Source organism: Coenobita brevimanus, chromosome 13, assembly GCF_032717465.1.
Source record: "Coenobita brevimanus isolate Jiangsu-jjx chromosome 13, ASM3271746v2, whole genome shotgun sequence".
In the NCBI taxonomy this organism is placed as follows: Eukaryota; Metazoa; Arthropoda; class Malacostraca; order Decapoda; family Coenobitidae; genus Coenobita; species Coenobita brevimanus.
The window spans coordinates 57,703,130-57,725,747 of record NC_136966.1 but is presented as its reverse complement, the minus strand read 5'-3'; the positions used below and the strand labels follow the sequence as shown (position 1 = coordinate 57,725,747).

Sequence of the window (22,618 nt, the reverse complement as noted above, 5' to 3'; positions counted from 1 at the left end):
TAGCCTAAGATAAGTTTAATTACACTCAACCCCCTGCTATCACGCGTTCAGCTATCACGTTTATCTGCTATCACGCACACATCAAATGCACAACCATACAGGCTATCACGCACCCCAAGACCGCTATCACGTGTCGAGTTTGAAGACAGGCTAAGCGAAACTGATTCACACAGCACTTCATACGAGGTTTGCTGAGGATACGATGGTTAATCGGAACGGTAACATGGTAAAATTGCCGATGATACCACTGGCATTTGGAATGCATCTGAATGGATTCCTGCCGAGGATACGACGGGCAAAACAGTGTGAACAAAACCCATTCGACTCGAAAGAATATATTGTACTACAGCATTGAAATTTAGCCTAACACTGAATACTTATTAATATTGTACTGTATTTTAGAATAAATATCAATCATTTTGAAACCCTTATAAAGAGTTAATATTTCCTATGCCGAGAAAACTGTGATGTCGATAAAGTAATCACGTGTTTACAACTGAGACGGGGCTCTGGCAACAGTATGAGGAACGTGTGTGATAGCGTGCAAGTTTTGTTCCACTTAAATCTTCCTCGGCCGTTCCTGATATGATGTACCTTGTGATACCCCCTTTAGCTGTGGACACTAAGAAATCATGGAGACAGCTAAAGAGATCTGGCAGCAATTAAGCCACTCCCAAGCCTCGGAACCCATGAAACCACCGAAGCCTTAATCCTTATAAAAGTTTGATGGCCTTTTATGTTGTTTATTTATTCATTATACTGTTATTATTAATAAAATAAAGCTTTATTTCATGTTGGAGGAGAGATTGACAGGAAATCGCAGGCATAAAGTGGTTAAAAGTTAGAAAAATGGGCCACTGAAAAACCAATTAGAAATTTTCCCATTGATTGTTCAGTTCAGCTATCGCGTATTCAGCTATCACGCGCGTTTGCTGTGACCAATTAGGCGCGATAGCAGGGGGTTGAGTGTAATGACTTTGTTGTGATGATGATGATGATGATGATGATGGTGGCATGTTGAGTGAGGTTATACATACATATCATAACACAATCAGGTCAGGTGTTACCAGGCCCTAGCATAATGGCTCCTTGGTATTTTGAACCTTTGCAGGGTGAGTTTAGTATTACCGTATATGTCAAATGTTATCGTTAATGAAGAGAAGCAAATGTGATGCTCAGAACAGAATGGACCATGCTTTAGTTTATCCTTTTTTTTTTTTTTTTTTCTTTCTCCATATGCAATAACTTGTCATTATTGGTCATATTTCAATATTTAGTCAAGATCCTTGGAAAGCTACTAAATTGAAGTGAAAAAATATGTGCCAGAATATAAAGGAAAGTCAGGTTGAATGTTAAACAAATCCAAAAAGATAGGAAACTAATAAGTGAGAAGATGATGCATAGCTTGAAGACTTTAATTTATTGGTTTATGTGTCTAACTTAGGACAATTATTTGACAGTCTTTTCCTTATGTCTTAGCAGTCCTCCTATGTCTCACACTTTCACTTGTCATCACTTTAGCTTTAATACTAACTGTTCTTAAATCCATGCTAAGGCTGTCTCATTCAGAACTGGTGTGATAATATTGTTTGGGATGTTTTTATTGCATGTCTGGGTTGTGTGGCAGGCCAGCTAAATGCTGTATGTCTTAACAGAATCCAAATAATCACACTGTTCCCTGCCCCAGGTGGGATCAGACTCATGTTCTTTCAGACACCAGATTGCTTCTCTAGCCCTTTGGCTACCACCTCCCCCATTCAGTTTTCTTGTGTGTTTAACAATTTGGTTTGTGATCCATTCTATCTTAGTGTGTCTCATTTGATTTCTCTTCCCATGCAATTGCAGTACAGGTACTGGTACAGTATGTTTATGTTTAATACTGATAGTACAGTATACAGTAACTTTGAGATTTGGTGAAGTATGAACAATGTATATTTTTGTATTGATAATGAACAGTGTGCATTGTACATATTGCAGCATAGTTTTAGAAGTTTCCTAAACTGTGTTTTAAAAGTTCATGGTAATAGTTTGGAAAATGTTTTCATCTCTTCATAATGTCACATGTATAGTAGAGGTAATATGAGAATACTACTGTCCTAGCACAAATAATTTACAGAAAGAAATCTCATAATTTTCTACTGGCGTGAGCTTTCTGTGGGGCAGAGAGCACGTGTATATAACTGTACATTATTTTGTCATTATATGTTCATCATGACCCAGATTGTTGTGCTAGGAATTTGGTGTTTGCTACTCCTGGACTTGAGCCGACATTCTTCCCGAAAGATAATGACATGCACAATACTGGTCATTTCCACTTTTCCATTATGCACCCTTTAAGTGCAGTGGCATTATGTTTTGTTCATGCAGCATCCACATGTCTTTACTCATTTTGGGAAAGCTCCCTTGTAGTAAGAGATTATGGAGGCTGTACCATGCTCTTCCCTTGTTTGAAAAGTCTCTCTTATGATGAATACAACTGTCTCAAGGAGGAATAATAAAATACAATAATACCTCATTGTAGTGAAGGATTTTAAGTAGATTACAGGTTCAGACAAACCATCTCACAGACACTCATGCTGTCCATCATCCAACTCAGTAATAACATCTGTGCAAGAATCCATTAGTTTGTTTAGTGTTCTGTACAGTTTTGTAAGTAAATATTAGTGATGTACATGGATCAATATTAATTTAGTGAATCAGCTTTGTGAATGTTTTTTTTGCCTGAGTATTAACAGGTTGAGCTAGGTGTCTCACGCACACTGATAATTTTTCCTTCACATAATTTATGCTTTCACGGCCTAGCTTCTACCTCACTTTCACCTTGTGTTTGCTTGAATGTGTGCATGCATGTGTGGATGTTTGTCTGTGTGTGCTTGTACATGTATGTTAGAGAGTATATGAGACCTTTGGAGCCAAAAGAGCAAGGCAGGGCCATACAATAATAACAGTGAAGTCAGTGGTTGGTTTGTATGCTCTTCGGACTCTGAGGGCCTTTCTTGATTTGACCCACCTCATATCTGTGGCACAGTCCTGAAGTTGTGTATGGGAACAGAGGACTGCACAGTATTGTTGTGGGAGAAGTTTCTGTTCAAAGTTTTGCTGTTTATATAGTATGCTGTGGTATAGTGTTATGGCTGACCTTTAGGATTGTTATGGCCGTATGCTTAAACCCTCGATATTGAACCGGAATGCAAACCCCTAATTTTTGCTGGTCATCCATGGAATGCATATCTCTATTGGGAATGGTCAGCCTGCATCCCACATTCAGCAGTGCAGGTAACATTGATCTAGGAAGGCCAAATACATTCTATCTTTATTGTGTGCTTCTACAATTATTGTAAAAAATAGAGAGCTTGCATTCTACTTTCCAGTTTAAGGTTTAAGCTTAAGATTTTATGTCATTGTCTCTGTGAACACATTTTATTTTTGTATTTACTGAAGTATGGAGTTTCTCTTCACTTTGCAGTGTTTGAGATAGGGATGTTGCTGAATAGATGACTATGTAGAACATAAGTCTGGTACAGTGTATATATTTTTATAGTTTTTACACAGAAATGGATTTTTTTTAGCACTCAGACCCCAAGTACTGTGTTAAAGTCAATAATAGCTTTAACCCAAGTTATTAGCTAGTTCAATCCAGTGGCATGTTTTCTGTATTATTCTCATCAACAGACGATTTTATGAGAAAGGGGGTGTGTGAGCTGGGGGGAGGGCAGCGAAATGGTGGGTGGACAGGGCAACATGGAGGCGATTTGTTTGTGGTCGTCCCTTACAGGATGAAGGTGTCTGCCAATAGATAGATCAATAGTTATTCAGCTGAAGGGAGATGTCTTGTAGTGAAGAGGTTAATGGAAACTATATTTACCCTCTCCAGTTCATACAGTCCCTACTAAGGTGAATAAGACCAGACGATGGTTGAAAGAATTGTGCATAAAAACTTTGTCGTCAGAGTGAAAGGGTTAAAATATATACTGTAAGCCTTTTTTTTTAAGAGAGAGAGAGAGTTCAACACAGAAGAATGGATGCTGAGTTGTTATAGTGGACCCTCTCTGCAGTATGCTACTTGAGTCATTTGGCATTTTCCTCCAGTAAATGTTCAGTGTTGCAGTTGTATATGCTACTGAATCACATATTTATTATTTGTACTGGTGCTAATACCAGTGTAGCCTACATCATACAAACCATTGCCCAGACAGTCACAATTACTGGCTGTGGCAAAACAAAGATCAAATCCATGCCTACGACAATCAACGTTTTAAACTAATACAATATCATGTAATATAGCTTTATGTGTACGTTTTAGAGCTCCAGTGCAGTGTAATGTAAGAAATACTTAAAAACTGTAGTACCTGGCTTTCTTTGGTATTTTCACGTTTTATTCAGGGTCTTTAATTGTAAAATCCTGTATGCAGTTCATCTCAGTACAATGAATCAAACAACATTGCCACTTCTTTATAAAATACTGTATATAATTTCCTTCAAGGGGAATCATCCAGTATATATAGCTGTGACAGAAGTTTCAGCAAAATTTTTTTTTAAGCAGATAAATGGGTGTTTGCCGTGTCATAATCCATTTCCTTACATAGATAATAATTCATTCATTCATTCATTGCCAGACGCCATGTATCCCAAACAGTGTGGCCAAGGGCTCAGAGTTAATTGTTTTACAGGGAGGGGCACTAATCCTCCACCAACCCCACTTGACACCTAGGGAGAACGTTTAATAGTTAAAAAAAATGCCAGTTGTAAAGGAAAAGGCATATGGTTCATGTCCATATGGTACACTACTATGCAATACTACACTCTTTTCATTTTAACTTGGCCCAGAGTTGCCATCTCTTCATCTGGAATCCTCAGTTGTAACAGCAGATTAACACAGGGATATGAGTAATTGTTATGGACAGGATTGAGAACCATAGCATTATCATATTTCATGAAATTATCATATTTTGTGAAATACAGTAAGCTGCAGAAGGAAAAAAAAAACTGGGCCAGCTTAAAGTGAATGACCTGTAGAGCCTAATGTTGTTCTTCCAGCCGTGTCACCTTCAGAGAGGGGCAGATTTGTAGTGCTGGAAACTCTGGTGTGTCATATTCTGACAAATGATTTATTATTATTATTATTTTCTTTTTATTTTTCTTCAGTTAATCTTTCAGTAGAGTCAGTATCAAAGTCTTTACCACTGGAGAGTTGTTCGTTCAGGCCTGTGTACTGCACTGTTTTGCACACAAGTTCCGTCCACCAACCAGAGCCATAGTGGAAATCTAAATCCCTTAATTTTCAAGCCATTAAACAGCTGTGAATTTCCAGCATATGGTTTATGGATTAAAGTTCCTATAAATATTTGGGACTTGCAGTATTGGATTAAAGTTCATATGAATATTTTGGAGTTTCAACAGTGCAGATTGTTTGAAAGATGTAATGGTATTCTGTTCCTTGGTTGTTGGCAGAAACTTTTGTGCCCAGTAGTGCATTATTGTATCATAAAGGGAAACTGTTGTTGGTTGAGGTTACCATTTCATGGAAGGTCCTGGGGCCAAAATCACTAACAGATTGCCATCAATTATCTCTTGTACCCATGATTTGTATTTGTAGGAAGGACAGGGAAAGGGCACTGTACACTCTTCCCATGTGTCATGTTATTCCTGCAACAAAGAAGTCATAGTTACAAGATGGAAATTATTGTAGATTTTGTAGGTTTTCCCCCCCTGCTGCACTTGAGTGCTTTCCTCTTTATGGGACAGTTCTCTGCTGCATGCAGGAAGGTCAAGGACAGGCCTTCATGCTGTGAACTGTTGTTGTGCATTAGACACATTGTCCTCCTACAGTTTATAGCTGCCCAGTTGTCTAGTAAGCTGGGGCACACCAACTATATCTGACCAATAAAATTCTGCTTCTGAGGGTTGGTTAGGGTTTATTGCTCATGTAGAGCCAATCAGGAGCAAGCATCTGGTCACTTGCCTTGTGTCTGTACTAAATAGCCTCTCCTGGTGGGGCAGTAAAGAACTGGATACCCCAATAGGATTGCTGGGGTCTGAGGCTGGACATTCGAGGTGAATATTGACTCCTCTTCCCTGAGTGGCACTATGTGAGCAATAATCCCTAGTCACCCTTCTGATGTCCCTTATGGGTCTTATCTGGTGTGAGGACCTTAACCCACAAAGCTATCATGCATCCATAATTCCTCATAACTTAAGATGATCTGCAAAATTAACTAACTTAGACCAGCTCCCAGGAGCCAGAGCAAAATGTCATGATATCTGCATACAGGTTATTCTAAATTTTGGAAGTATACACAATCTCTTCAGAAGATACATAGGAGATGCTTCAGTCATCCACATAGTTACCAGGTGCCATATATTATTTTATACTCAATTTTTAATTATTGAATTTGCAAAAGTCTTTGATACAAGCATCTGTAATTACTGAGACAGTACTTTCATTTAAGGAATCTTGTAATTCAACAAGTATAAAGTCATGTAGCATACTGTTTGATCAGCCCTTCTTTTGTCACCGTAAAGGCGCTGAAGTCATCAAATTCTGTCCCAGCAGGAGCCATTTTATCATTGTTACTCCTGTGTATCCTTAATACTGTAGTTAATTTTTTTTTCAACTGAGCTGCAGGTCAGACTGAGTGTCATCTAGGTACATGCTTAAGATGTAGACTCCAGTGGTACCAGAGTATCTTGAAAGTTATGCAAAGCCTGTGAATCTGCCCCCAACATTATGGGGCTTTTCATCTGTTCAGTTTGTCAGGAGTCTAAGATAGTTCATATACATCCCTGGAGTTTGTGAACATCTTGCTTAAGATTGCAGATCACTTGCCTTCATCTTTACAACAGGTATCTGAAGCAACACACAAATATAAAAAAAATCAGTCAGTTCTTTAGGATATCAAACTGTGCTAGTAGATACATGCTCTGACCATTACTTAAATCAAATTACACAATAATACAGGTATAACAAAATTATGACTGTACAGGTTATTGTGAATGTTATGCTTTCCAGTTTATTTTTACATATTTGCTGAGTCTTTGCAGCACAATTTCTTATACTCTGTGAGTGTATTTAATGTATGTGATATAATGATGTTAATAAAGCAATACTGTATGTATTTGTAGTGTTGTGTTGTGCAGTCCCAATGAGAATATTACAGCACATTACCCCCTCACTCCAGTGACAATATCCCATATCCAAACATTTCAACATTAACAATGTAAAAACACCTTCATACTCATTTCACACGTAGGGCAAATACAGAGCCTTGATCAGGACAGTGTACAGTACTCCAAACCCTTCCTTCTGACATCCACTCTTCAGGGGTAGCCTTACATAAGCTGAGTAAGGTCACGTAACAACACATAGATCAGGACATCACCCAGCCCTCTTCAGTTACCAGCTTAGATTTCACTTGGGTGGAATCAGAGATGACACGTGCCCATTTTGTAGAATAGGCCCACACAACATAGCACACATAATGGAGCACAGGTCAGCACATACCACAGTAAGATATGGACACAGCATTAATTTTGTAGGGAATGTATGTGATTACTCCATAGGGGCATTTGTTTTCCTGTAGTTGTCAGATCTGCTAGAACAGCCAGACTGGGGTTGAGCAAACAGCAACAACAGGAACTCCAGTGGCAACTATTTTAGGCTTTTCTGCTTCCTCCTGACCAGTTTATGGTAGGCAGTTTACGAAAAACCTAATGCTGCGATGGGATGAATGAAAGCTGTATCAGATCCCTCCGATTCAAGAAGTCTCTCCGTACTTGAATGAAACTGTAAGAGGATAGGAAGATATAACAAGTATGTCATTCAACTGCAGAGTTTGGAAAGCATTCGTATAACAGTGGAGGTTCAACCAACTCCAGAAAGGGTCATTGTAACAATGGCCAGTAGGAAAAGATGATGCTCTCACTCTGTGATGTAAGAGCACTGATACTGCCCTTAAGTTTTCCTAAAAGTTAAACACCTAAGTATGAAAACAGGCCCATGAGAGCTAAACCAAGGCCATTATAGGCTTGCAATCCGAAGTTACTCTTGCTCCTGCCTCAGAAAAATGGCTTCACAGTAAATTGCAGACCCCCTAAAATGGGTTCCAATTCCTGCATCCCAATCCTCAGGAGTCACTGGGTACAAAGGGCAGCTACCCAACTCGTAAACAGTTGAGATGTTTTGGCCATGTGGAGAAAATATAGAATGAAGGCTGATAAGAGTGCATGTGAGTGATGGAGGAGAGAGGAAGGGGGAGACTAAAGATGGGGAAGGGGGATGAAGTGGAGAGGTATATAATTGTCTTATTGTACCACTGAGCTAAGGGAGATGGCTGCAAAAGGAAGAAAATCTACGCCAAGCTAAGGTGAGTGTAGTGTAGTGCTTCAGGGATCACACACACACACGTCTCGTCTTCTTGTGGTGAATTATGGCAAGTTTAGTTCCTGGTTCCAGAGAAAACGAAAAAAAAATCTCATGAAAGACCCTTGCCTTCGTGTCACATTTGCGTGTTGATTGGCTTAAAATCAAATGTTGGGCTGTTTATTCTTACATTTCCAGTCTTGAACAGTGTGTCCAGGCATCAAGAAATGCATGTATCTTGAATCTGGCTCTTTTTTTTTTTTTTTTCTCATGAAAGGAATGGGCTTGGGAGCTTCTAGAATTTGATCCTTCCTTGCATTAAAAAAAAAAAAAAAAAATTGATCACAACGCCTGTGGAAAAAGGACTCATCGCTGCTAGCCTTGTGTTCATCGTTCGTTTATTACAACTATGGCAGTGACGGAGTGCATTATAAAATTCTGATGATAATCGCTGGTGACTCGTACGATCTAGATTTCCGAGTGAGAATCACGTATAGGGATTCTTCAGTGAAAAAAAGAAAAAGAAAAGCAAGAGAAGAAGAAGGAGAGGACACATGTAATCTGACTTATGGAATTTTTGTTTATATATTTCCTTCTATTCATCTGTGGAAAAAAAAAAAAAATGAGTTGTGCACTCGTCGAGCTCCCTGACAAACTGTGGCGCGGAATTGGATGGCGGCTCAGTGCGTGTCCAGCCATTACGGTGGGGAGTACTGCACCGCTGGCTCGCACACTTTCACTCTTCCTTGTTACGACACCAAGTTTATGTGAAAAGAAATATTTGGCTAACGATTATGATTTGGTAAAGGATAAAAACAAAAACGGAGACTAGTGAAGTGGTAGTTAATAAGAAGTTAGACCGAAAAAGTTGTTAGCGTAATATACAGAAATTGGTGCGAAGTGTGTAAGTGTTGGTAAGGATGGTGGGTTGTGATGCAGGAAGTGATCATCGGCAGTGACGGCACCTTTACCGCCTCACCGACTCACCTGACGTGTAATTAACAGCTCCACACACACACACACACACACACACACACATGATGCTGCCCTTCATGCTCCTCGCGGTCATCATCAAAGGCAAGTACTGAAGCTTAAATCATTGCTTTTGCTCTAAATCTTTATTAATTCTATTAATTCCTACTCTGCTTTTGTGGTAGGTGTGGGCGCCCATCATCCACTCACTTGATGTAGCGTTGCCTTACAGGATTCTACACTGAGCGACAAACCAAATGGTTTCCTGTAACCCAGAAAACCATTTACTACGTCGGGTGGTAACCATATAACCAAACGACTCCTATTGGTCTATTCGGTTAAAGTGGATTGGGAGCGTTGCATCCAAGGGAACGTTGGGATGCAGAAGTCACATACCAGTAGTGCCACTCAGGGGCGAATGAGGCTGGTCACCTTCGCCTTAAATATCGGGACTGAATAGCCTAGCCTCGCTCCCCTACGCTCCTGACTGGGCAAAAGAGGATTGGATGATAGATACTGGAGAGAGAGAGGGGAGGGGGGGTAGAGTCTTATTATATTCCATTCACCAACTTATTCCAGTAGATCAATGGTACACTAAGACATTATGGCCTTACATCATTTCCACAGCACTTCCTCGTGACCAGCATCATATTTTAGTATTAATATATTGTGATAACACCCTTTCCTTAAGTGACTTATTTTGCCACACTCATTGTCACGTAAATCCTTTCAATATCGCCATACTCTGCATAAACAACGTACAAAAGGATATTAACCTGCCATATCCAAAAATAAATCGCTATGGAAGAGGTGTTAGGAAGCTTCTGTAACTGACGAGAATACGGGGTTAGGTGTATGAGTGTCAGGCGTGCTTAGTTTTATCGTTTTTTTCGTTTTTCGTTTTTTTCTGCGTGGGGATATCTTGTTTCTCTCTCTCTCTCTCTCTCTCTCTCTCTCTCTCTCTCTCTCTCTCTCTTATATCTATCTGTCTGTTTATCTCTCTCTATCTATCTGTTCTTCTACCCATCTCCATCTGCAGGGGCCGTACTTATAAAACCTACAAGGTCTTTTTCGGTCTGATTTGCAACCCCACCCTTGATGTTAACAGTTCTCTCTCGTTGCATCAAATATATACGAATGTGTGTGTGTGTATATATAGGCTATGTGTGTGTGTGTGTGTGTGTGTGTGTGTGTGTGTGTGTGTGTGTGTGTGTCACCGGAAAAGGCTTACTAAAACGAAAAAAAAAATTAAAAGCTGAACATACGAGTACTTCCCCTCTCTTCCCCTCCTCTCCCCAGTCTTTATCTCCCCTTCCCTCCTCCCCTCCTCTCCCTTCCCCTCCTCTCCCACGTTAATAATTACACCCGCTCCCTTCCCCCCCCCCACCTCACTGGGGGCACGTTCGGGTGGGGGGAGGGGGGGTTGAACACAATGCCGACACAGCTGGGTATTGACTACGTTTATAATATATACGACACAGGTGCACAGAATACATAGACACACACACACACACACACACACACACACACATACATACATACAGTACATACAAAAATACGATCATACATACATACAACCAATATAGGAGACAGGTGCACAGAATATAGATACACACACACACACACACACACACACACACACACACACACACACACACACACACACACACACACACACACACACTAACATTCACACACACATACATACACACATACAATCATACATACATACATACACAAAACCAATACAGGAGACAGGTGCACAGAATATAGGTACACACACACACACACACACACACACACACACACACACACACACACACACACAACCAATATAACGGTGTACGTACATCTCTTCCTGGCCTTACATCGTGAACAGAACGGGTATATGCAGGGTAGTCCTAATATTGCACCCTAGTTGCCTTGTGTGGTGTGGGTACGGCCCTGTCTGCTGGTGTGGGCGGCGCGGATATTTTTGGCTGCTTCAGGATATTACTAATCAGCCGCGCAATCACGACGTACGAGAGAGAGAGAGAGAGAGAGAGAACATTGATTGAGCCGTCCTCATAACACACGAGAAATGAGAGGCTTAGTACACACACACACACACACACACACACACACACACACACACACGTAATCTCCAACATCTGTCCTCAATGCAAGCTTCCTCCCCCCGCCCCTCCCCCCCTCAATCTCACTCATCCCGTACATGTAAACAATGTGTGTGTTCGAGCGTGTGTATCACTGGACGTGTGTGTGTGTGTGTGTGTGTGTGTGTGTGTGTGTGTGTCAGTATTTATTGATTACCCTTCCTGTTTCAAAATCTGTCAATATTATTCAGTATTTCTTACGATACTCCTTTCGCCTTAAGTTGGCCTAGATTTTCGTCCTTTTGGAGCTTATTTCACGCAGGTTAGTGGAGGAAAAAGACGACACTAAGGCTCTACATCCTTTCCATGGCACTTCTTTGTGACTAGCATCGTAATCTGAAGTTAACCTATTTCCACAGCTTAATAGTGAAGATGGAGGGATGGCAGTTTGAAGTCAGAGTAAAAAGAGTAGAGGTACATTGTGTCACCTTCGTGTAATTTTCAAAAGCAAATTCTTGGAGTGATATATTACTTGCAGACAGAATGTTACTTTAATCACCAAATTTTTCAATAAACATAGGCAGCTTATCAGAGAAGCCACTGCGCAATTTTATAAGTATTTGAGTGGAGTCAAGTGGAGAAGGGTGAGGGTGTGAAGTGGTGTAGGAAATGACGGTGTAGTGTGGTGCAGAGGGTGTGGAGTGGTGTAGTGTGATGGTGGAGTGGTGGAGTGTGATGGTATAGGGTGCGACATGGTGTATTGTGGTGTGGAGTGGTGTAATGTGGTGGTAGTGGAGGATGTGGAGTGGTGTAATGTGGTGGTGGTGGGGGTTGTAGAGTGGTGTAATGTGGTGGTGGTGGGGGATGTGGAGTGGTGTAATGTGGTGGTGGTGGGGGTTGTGGAGTGGTGTAATGTGGTGGTGGTGGAGGATGTGGAGTGGTGTGGTAAGTGTGGGGTGACATACTACGAAGGTACCAGTGGATGCAAGAAGAGGGGGGGGGAGCAAGCTTCCACACCACCACCACCACCACCACAGCGCCACAAGTTCCCTAATAACAGCATTCCACAAGGCGTCTCGCTTCCAATAACAGGCCGGCTCTTTTGCAAATGTCACCACCTTCACACGCGCGCCAAAAATCACCCTATTCTTTCTCTCTCATCGTCCGTATTTCCTGAAGACGGAGGGATGGAGCTAAAATTGTATTCGGTATTGTGGTAGTAGTAGTTGTAGTAGTAGTAGTAGCAGCTGTAGTAGTTTCAACCCCAGGCTTATCTGATACGAGAACCCAGTGGACTGCAGGCTGAAGTTCCCCTCCTCCTGCAGTCCACCATCCGTCTTTCGGGAGACAGGGAACTACTTGACGGACGTTTGTATAGCCAGGCAGTTCATCCTCCCAGCTATATCAGTGCCACCACGTGAAGGCTTCCCTCTCTTCCGCACCGCATTCAGCTTCAGAGAGGCATCATGAAAGTCGACCATAGAGAGTAGCCATCCAACCAGACTATCGCTCCGTGTGTGTGTGTGTGTGTGTGTGTGTGTGTGTGTGTGTGTGTGTGTGTGTGTGTGTGTGTGTGTGTGTGTGCAGCTTAGATACCTCGCTGCTGTACTCCTTCATGTGGTGGCACCGATCTAACCAGGCGGCCCCACTGCCTGGTTATACACACGTCCCTCACCTACCTCCCTATTCCCCAAAAGGTTGGATGGTGGACTGAACAAGGGCGATTTAAGTCTGCAGTCCACTGGGTTCAGGTTGCTAATGAGCCTGGGGTTGCTGCTACTATTACTACTATTACTACTACTACTACTACAAATCTCCGGGGCCTCCGTCTTCAAGGCATAGAAAGGCATCTCTCTCTCTCTCTCTCTCTCTAGGTCAACACGGATGCAACATAAACGCACATTCGCCCGCTCATGCATACTCCACAGTGCAGCATCCGAAAAATATGCATACACACATGGCCTCTCAGTCTCTGTCTCCCTCCCTCTCTCTCTCTCTCTCTCTCTCTCTCTCTCTCTCTCTCTCTCTCCTTCTCCTTACAATTGCTTCCTTGTGTACCAGAGAAAGTTCTAGTTGACGTTAATACTAATATCTGTTGACAGAGAGAGAGAGAGAGAGAGAGAGAGAGAGAGAGAGAGAGAGAGAGAGATTCACTAATTAATACACAGCGGACAAAGCACTTCCTCGTGACTATCTCCCGTTACAATACTTCTGTGTATTTTTAGCCCATCCTGTGCATGCCAATTAATCCAGCCTGCAGCACACCATCACAGAGTATATAGCAGCTTTGTTCTCATCTGACGGAACGGGACCACTGTAAAAAAAAAATCGAGTACTCTATCGTGGTTATGTGAAATTAGGTGAGGTAGGAATGAGTCTCCTTGGTTACTAGTCAACTTTTCCCTCTCGTCGTGCCACACTTGGCCATCAGTGGAGCTTAAAAGGTCGTAGAGCTCAGCTGCAGACTTATTATAATACAAATAACGCTGTGCTGTATGCAATTGTTTTTCCAGGTGGATTACAGCAAAACCAGCCTGTTATTTATATCTATTGTTCAGAGTGTTTTTTTTAATATTTGGCACGTGTTCATGTGATAAAATAGGTAAAATGAATATAGAAAATAATAAAACTGTAATTTTGGAGTTTTTTTGTAGTGTGCCTCCGGGTGGGTTTTAGAATGGCGTCCCGTGACTTCCGCGTCGGTGTGTAGTTGTTCTGTTCTCTCGTTGGATTTACACTTTTATCCGAGGACCAGCGGCCAAGAACTTCCTCCTCATACCAGAAACGAAGAGCTGAGCCTCGTTTCCACATCCTTACGTATTTCGGAGCAGATAGGGGTTAGTTGTTGTCAAAATATTGATGTTTAGCAGAGATGTCTTTTGGTACCTGCAACTTTCACACCTTAGCATCCACGTCGGCCACATTCCTTCATCTAGCCGCAGCAGCCTAGCGTGGAGCCACATTTTCACCACATTAGTATTTCAGAGGTAGTACTGGATGTCATATTGAACATTTACAGGCTGTGGTGCTCTGGTGGAGATGGTGATAAGCCCTTTGGTCGTCTCACCACGGTGGCTGATGAATATGTTAGAATATATGTGATTTTAAACAGGGTAGATATTTACTTAATAGATACATACGTGCAAGGGTTCTTACTCTAGAATTTCTTATATGGGTGTGCGCATATGAAAAGGAAGGGAAAAAAAATAAAATTGCAGTTGGTCAAACAGCAATTCGGGATTTAATTTTGCCAGTCAGTATACAGTATCTCAGTCTGCTAACTTTAATTCTCTGAAATAGTGTCACGAATTAGCTCTTTGTGTGTAACTGCAGAATGACCAAAAACATTATTGGGTAGGTAGTATAAACTAAATTTACATCCTGCATTTTTTTTTTTTTTTTAAGGTTAAGTTGATGGACCTTTTGCAGAAATTTATTTATGTATATGGTGAAACTACACGAGAGCTTCCGTGCATATAATTTACAAGTGTATTTTCTTATAAACTTTAGCCTAATTATCATTTTGATAGATGTAGGTTGCATTAATGTGTAATACTTAAGGTAATGAGAATACAGCATCGGAGAAGTTATGGTTAAGTTTAAGCAGCAGAAAAACCTTACCAATTCACGACTTCTTATTCATGGACGTTCTCCATGCTTTTCTGACAAATTTTGTGGTTTTCAGTTATTTTTGTGTCGATTTTGCGTTCCAGTTGATTTTATTGATGTGCAGTTTTCCAGCATGTGTTTTGTTTCTCAGGTGTAATGGTGGAGACATGCTAAAACGTACAGTGCATAGATCTACCAGAATTTATTGTTAAAAAGCCAACCTTACCTTCCCATAACCCAGTGACACTAATGACATTAATCTCGCCCAACTTAAATGTTTACCTAACCTAACGAAAGAGTAACAAACCCTTATCTAACACAACCAAGCCTCTCAACCTAACCAAACCAAACCGAACCCGACCCAACCTAATTTACAGTAATTTGCAACAATAAGCATTTTTTTTTATTATGTACAGTACTGTATTTAGAGAACTACTTGGTTTTTTATTTATTGAACATACGGTAGACTTTTCCACTTAGGCCTACGTGTCTACACCATTTTTTTTTTTTTAGCAGTCCTCCACATTCATTTTTGTGTGGGTGGAAGTGCCTGCTAATGCTGAAAATCAGCATACTGTTAGCACACAAAAAAAAAAAAAAAAAAATCCCCTGCAGTTGTAATTTAAGTATGTTATTGCCTAAAACCCTTTGCAATGCTCCAAAACTTATTATCAGATGTCAGAATCTAACCTATTTGTGAAAACTGCATTTTTTAAGGTGATTTATTAACCCGTGAATAACAACCCACAGACATGGAGGGCTGACTGTACCTGGCAATATTATATGGTTTAATGTTTTACAGGTTTCAATCAGTGGCCCTTGGGAGCGATTGAGTGCTCGGCTGTTTGATTAATGTGTGCCTGTTTGATTTCAGTATATTGGTGCTTTCATACAACAGTGGAATGTGGAGATTTGCTTTTGTCTGTCAGTATCTTTCTTATTATCTGTTTTTTATTCCATGTGAAACATTCCATTGTGTGAATATTAACAGTGGTGAATATTCCGTTAAAATATTACCCCAAAGCTAATGGCGCAGGGTGGAGGGAAATAGGTAGGCTCTATTTGACTTGGTTTGAGTTGGTTAGATTTGGTTACAGAAGGTTAAATTGTTTATAGTTAGATTTTGTTTGGTTAGAATGGGTTAGGTTAAATTAGGTTAGATGATGTTAGATTAGGTTAGGTTTGAAAGTTCAGAAACCAGCTGTTTGTGCCAGAAGTGAAGGTAAAAATTCAGTTGATCTCACACACACACACACACACACACACACACACACACACACACACACACACATGGTGCCACAATAATTTTATGGTCTTTGTGAACGCACATTAACCTTGACTTCCTCCTGCGTTTATTCCCGACATCAAACACTTGTACATAACAGTATTGCAAATGGATTAATAAACATGTTCAGATATTTACTTTGGTGTGAAATTGGTTTTAATTGATGCAGTATATTATCCAGTCATTTAAAATCAGTGTGGTTCATTAGTTCTATTATTAATTTTGTTTTGAAGATTAATTGATATGGCTGTGCAGTGTAAAATATGTTCTGCAGTGTATTATGAAATTTATAAATATATTGGACTGCTGAAATATATTGTGCTGTGTAAATATTCAGTGGTGTGAAAATAGAGTTTGGAATGAAAAAATGTCATATAGTTGCTGTGTACGTTATAAAAATCCTAAAGATAGACTTATTATCACCATTCTTATGTCATAACTTATTGCTGGTATTTTATAATGTTGGAATATTGTAATTTTAAGTAGACTGTAATGCTGGAAAAATGTTGTTGTTGGCATACTGTAATTTTAGAAAGATTGTAATGCCTGAAAATTGTTGTTGGAGTATTGATGGTGGCATATTGTAATTTTAGAAAGACTGTAATGCTGGAAAAATTGTTGTTGGAATTCTGTAATTTTAGGAAGAATAGTGATGGAAAATTGTTGTCTTTGGAATATTGATACTAGATTATTGTAATTTTAGAAAGACTTTAATGCTGGAAAATTGTTACTGTTTGGATGTTGATACTGGAATACTGGAATTTTAGGAAGGCTGTAATCCTGGAAATTAGTTGTTGTTGCAGTATTAATGCTGGAATACTGTCATTCTGTAATATTTTAACTGAAATACTGTAATGTTGATATATTGTGGCTGGAATGTGTTAATCTTGAAATACTGAAGACTGTAATTGTATAATATTGGTACAGTATATTAAATGTAAATACAGTACAGTAATGCTAGAACATTGGGGGCTGAAGTACTGTATACATTATTGGCATATTGGAGGGAGGAATACTATACTGTTAGAATATTGAAGTGGGGGAATGCTGTAGTGTTGGCATATTCAGGGCTGGAAGAGCTACAGGACAAACTCTCTCATCCGAAATGCTTAGGTTCAAAGGTTTTACGAAAAATGGAATATTGTACAGTATTATGAAAAGAAAATCATACTGTAATAAACTGAGAAAATCATGCAAAATTTAGCTTACAGTACCATGAACAGTTAATATAATGAAGCAACTTGTCTTAGTGCAGTAATATATCATTTATTGTATTTCTTGTTACAGGTAAACTTTGTCTTTGAGTGTGCATTGAATGTGATTACTAATGATACCAATACCTTTCTCTTGCATGAAAAACTTGTGCGAAAAGTGGAGGGTCTTGGATGTTTAGGTTTGGGATGTAGTACTGTACTGTAATGTCGGAAAATATTACAATAACGTATACTCATAAGCAGCTTCACAGTTTCCATCACTGTTATGTTGGACTTTCTTGTAGCTCAATTATTACCGGTATGTATTTATTGTGTCAGCTGTGGTGGGAACAGTGATATTAAATGCTTTATGTATTTATTGTGTTATAGGTGAATATTTCAGGTTGTACATATAGGCCCTATGTATTTACTGTCTTTAGAGGTGGTACTGCAGGTGGTAATGTTTAATGATGTGAATGTTTACAGTGTGGCGTTGGATGTTTTCATGTATTTTGTGTGTTGCAGGTGACTTATTAACTGCGGTACTGTGTGTATTAATTGTGTTACCTGTGATGGCAGTATTTCATGTGTATATATTTCTTATGTTGCACGTGACGTTATTGTTGAGTGCATTTATTGTTTTAGAGGTGATTGTGGTGGTGACAGTGCTATTAAATGCTGTAGCTATGTGATTCTTGTGTTTCAGGTCAATGTGGTGGTGTCTTATTTAATCTAGTATAGTATATATGTATTTCATGTGTGTATGTTGGGTAATCAGTGTGTGTAATTCTTGTGTATTGTATAATGATGTATGTATTTTTGCATATACCTTGAGTAATTTTGTATTTCATTTCTTTGCAGGTGAGTGTGGTGTCACAATTTTGCAGTTCATCACCTGTGGGAGCATCATTGGAAGGATGTATTGGGTGAGTGGTAATGACCATACAGTCTCGTTGCTGCTGTGTCACCCTTCCTGCTTCTCACCTTGACCTTTGACCTAGCGCTGTGATTTGGTTTACTGCATTTGTTCTAACCCAACAGAAATTCTTAACCCCATTCTGTTCAGTTGATAACCAAGTGTAGTCAGACTGGAAGGTTGGACTAATAATCAAGGAGACACAGTAACTAAAGCTATATTTGGCCAACAGTTGAGATGAAGGCGGTTAGGGATCTTTCTCAGGTTACAGCAGGTGCACAATAGACAGCCTGATATTACAGTCTCTGATAATACCTGGATATGAGAGGTCAGAGGTCAAGGGTCCTTATTTTTGTCAGTTTAGGAGGCTTTCTATCACTTCCTTGACAGTTTATGTAGTATATTTGTGCTTTAATATTCTCAGATATAGTATTTACCCATTTATCATATTGACATTTGTTCTGTTAATTAACTTACTGGACTAGAACATATTAACGTACCAGATACATAAGTAAAGTGGGAAGAGGTGCTGGGCATTTATCCATTTATCGTATAGACATAGGTTGCATTCACAGTCTTGTTTATCGTAATGCATTGGTTTGGTAGTTGTGTGTGGCTTTGTAAGTATATGGTGAAAAGATGTATTTAAGCAGTATTTGCACCAACATCAGACATTCCAGTTGCACATTTATGTTGGAAGCCATATCTTAATTCTATTACTATGTTTTTTTTGGGGGGGAGGAGGAGGGAGTTATGCATACAGAAGGAGGGAAGGATATTAGTGCATTTTGTAGTTATTATTATTATTATTATTATTATTATTATTATTATTATTGGTGATATTAGTACCATCGTATTATGTATCTATTTTTGCTATTTTTCCCTTAGTTATATTGTCAGGAACATTTTACCAGGTGTCTTGACCAACCAAACCCTTACATTAATGGGAGGAATACCTGACGTTACTGAGTTGGCAGTGGTGGTGGTGATGAACAGTGCATTCTTTTAGTTCATTGGGCCATTCATCTTCTTTACCACACTGGAATTCTCTTTGCCACTCTCCTCTCACTCTCTCTTCATCATACAGAATGTCTCCCTTGACCCTCCTTTATTGCAGTTCCTTTGTGAGTCTTCTTACCTCCCTCCTATCTCCTTCCCTCCCTCCTATCTCTCTTCGTTTCCCTCCCACCAGAGTAATTTCAGGCCGGAATGTTTTTCGTGTGTGTGTGTGTGTGTGTGTGTGTGTGTGAGAGAGAGAGAGAGAGAGAGAGAGAGAGAGAGAGAGAGAGAGAGATCCTTATTCAGGCAGTATAGAAGGCATGTAGCACCTCTCCCTTACTGATTTATTTTCTTTGTTACACCTGAGCATTATCTTGTATGTAAGTCATCTTAATATTTTTATAGTGTGTACCAGTAACATACAAGATGGCATTGTGAGGTGATGTGCAGAATAAATTGCTAAGAAAGAGGTGTTAAGAAAATCCATAGCCACTTAAAATTTAATCCTGTGACAGCAGTTGAGTTGAAAGATTCTCTCGTATGTTATTTTTTTAAAGTTTATATCGGCATCGTTTGCGTCAGTGACATGTAGGAGGAATATATGAAGTATGGAGAATAAATCGCTAAGGAAGAGGTGTCAGGGGAGCTCCGCAAGCTGGTCTGTGTAGGGGTTACGCCTTATAAGTGCACCATCTAAATGCGTGAGGGACGGTCGCCTTCTTATGAAACCATCCTTCTTCCTGTTCATAACCCACCCACCCTAATGCCCTTCTGACCCATGAGAGAGTTTGTGTGTGTGTGTGTGTGTGTGTGTGAAGATGGGCATATTAATGATGTGTCACTGGGAAGACTGCATTAGTAAAAACCAGTAATAGAGTTAAGAGTACTATACTTGGTAAAACTCGTAGCTACGGCACCTTGCTTGATTCTCTCTCTCTCTCTCTCTCTCTCTCTCTCTCTCATTTTTTTTTTACATAAAGATCCCTGTTCCCATTTAGGTCAGTTGATGGCCAAGTGTAGTCAGACTGGAAGATAATTGTGACTAGTAACCAAGGAGGCTCAGTCCATCCATATAACTAAGGCTCATCCAATTTCATGGAACCACAACTTTGTATTTACATTAATCATGGAGTGGCACATTTTTCTTACTAGTCCCCCACTGGTGAAACCGGTTGGGGACCATTGGTTTGTGCGGTCACGTCAGTCCCCTCTGCAATTTCGTGTGTAACTTCCACATGCATGGACAGATTTTGATGTAACTTCACACAGTTGTTCCCTATACCATGACGGTGTGTCGCGCGCAACAACCAGCCATCTACTCCCAAGGTCAAGACCACACTTGGGGCTCAAACTAGGTCGGGTGCTGTCATATACTTAACCGCCATACCTACATCCGTGTCCGCTCTGTAACTTCCACATGCGAGGACAGATTCTGATATAACTTGACACAGTTGTTCCCCATACCGTGATAGCATGTCGCGTGGAACAACCAGCCATCTGCTCCCAAGGTCAAATGTATATTAATCGTCATCATCCGGTAAGGGACTTTTTTTTTCATGGCAATACTGAATGTATTTATTCATATTTTTTCATTTATTATGAAAACAAACCGGCAGTATAATCGCTGTGTTTTAATGCTTTTGATGACTTTTGACCAGAATACAGTAACTTGATACTTGGCTCAGTTGTAATGTTGCATACTTCCATCGAGATACTTTTCCGGGGCATAATAAAAATCATTTGGAGATAGAATGAAGGACATCGTGTTGGTTAAAGAGGTTAAGGATGGCGTGACTGGAGGTTTTTCGATCATGTATTCCCTGCAAGGAAGGTTGGCTGGTTATCTATCCAAAAATGTACAGAGCTATGGTGGACTACTTTCGAACCCCGTCACCGTAAAGAGAGTAGTGTTAGTAGTGGCAATCATCATCTACGGGCGATGTAGTGCTGCATATACCTGTTAAGGTGATTTTAACCTGATGGTTTTCCTGTAACAGGCAGGAAACCATTTATAATGCTGGGTGGTAACCATATAGCCACATAACAGGACGATCTGAGACTCTGTTATGGTGCCGCTGTTAATAGTGGCGATTCAGATACGACATCCTTCCAGGAATTAAACCTCCACATGCCTCGCTGCGGCAAGGCACTATCCCCCGGTTGGGAACATCTTTTCGTTCAGTGCGTGTGATGGCCATGCATGGTGATTGCTTGCCTGACATGATTGGTGTGCCTATTAAAACAGACTGGGGTTAGTACAGTGGCAGTGTAGCTACTACGTTACTATTGCCAGCCCTACCATGACGAGAGGGTAATACGGGATTGACTATGACCATTTTCTAGATAAATGGAATTAGTTATGTTTCTGGTTTGTTACACCCGCTATGCCAGTAACAAAATATTTTAGGCTCAATGCAGCAACTCTGGCCCCATATACTTGTTCACCATCAACTGGAAAAACAAATTATGACTGATCTGGTTGTTTATATTCAGTTGACTTTGGTTGCCGACATTTTTGTGGTGCTGAGTTTATGTTTTTTGTTGTGTTCAGTTGAGGTTGTGATCATACAGCGTGTTTGTTGCGTCCAGTTGAGTTGTATGGCGTTCATCTGACGTTTTTTTAGCGTTCATTTGACACTTCTGTGGTGAGCATTTTTATTCTCAGTCCATTGTTTGTTTATTGTATTTAGTTAAAATGATGAGCCTGTAGTAATTATTAGCTGTGTTGGTGTATGATAGTTATTCACTGAGACAGGCTTGTTCTGAGGGAACCGCAATTTATGCAGGAAAAGCAGTACCAGTGTTGCAACGAACAGCATATTTATTATGCCCATAATAAATATGGACATAATAAATATGCTCTTCGTTGCAACACTGGTATTGCTTTTCCTGTATAGTTATTCACTTTATATGTGTGAATCCCCCCCCCCCCCGCATTATTTTTCTGGCATTTGGGGCGAGGTAGGATACGGAAAGCCAGGAAAGGGAAAGAACATGATAGTGGAAGAACTAATGAATAGCATGTCTCATTGAAATAGGCTACGCACACTCCCATTTATTTCTCCATTTCAGTCTGTGTGTGTGTGTGTGTGTGTGTGTGTGTGTGTGTGTGTGTGTGTGTGTGTGTGTGTGTGTGTGTGTGTACCTGACAGCCACTTCACAACCCGGATGTAAAACTGTCCTTTGAATAAA

The 22,618-nt window shown here is 40.2% G+C and overlaps 1 protein-coding gene across 1 annotated transcript in view; it reads left to right on the top strand.

Moving 5' to 3' along the window:
- The first annotated feature begins 10,763 nt into the window (after positions 1 to 10,763).
- Positions 10,764 to 22,618, top strand: part of LOC145415968 (uncharacterized) — a 112,744-nt gene continuing 100,889 nt past the window's right edge. Inside the window, exons 1-3 of the mRNA XM_080285074.1 lie at positions 10,764 to 10,812; positions 18,373 to 18,437; positions 21,512 to 21,677. Coding sequence (XP_080141200.1) covers positions 10,764 to 10,812; positions 18,373 to 18,437; positions 21,512 to 21,677 — 280 coding nt within the window. The remainder of the gene's footprint in view (positions 10,813 to 18,372; positions 18,438 to 21,511; positions 21,678 to 22,618) is intronic.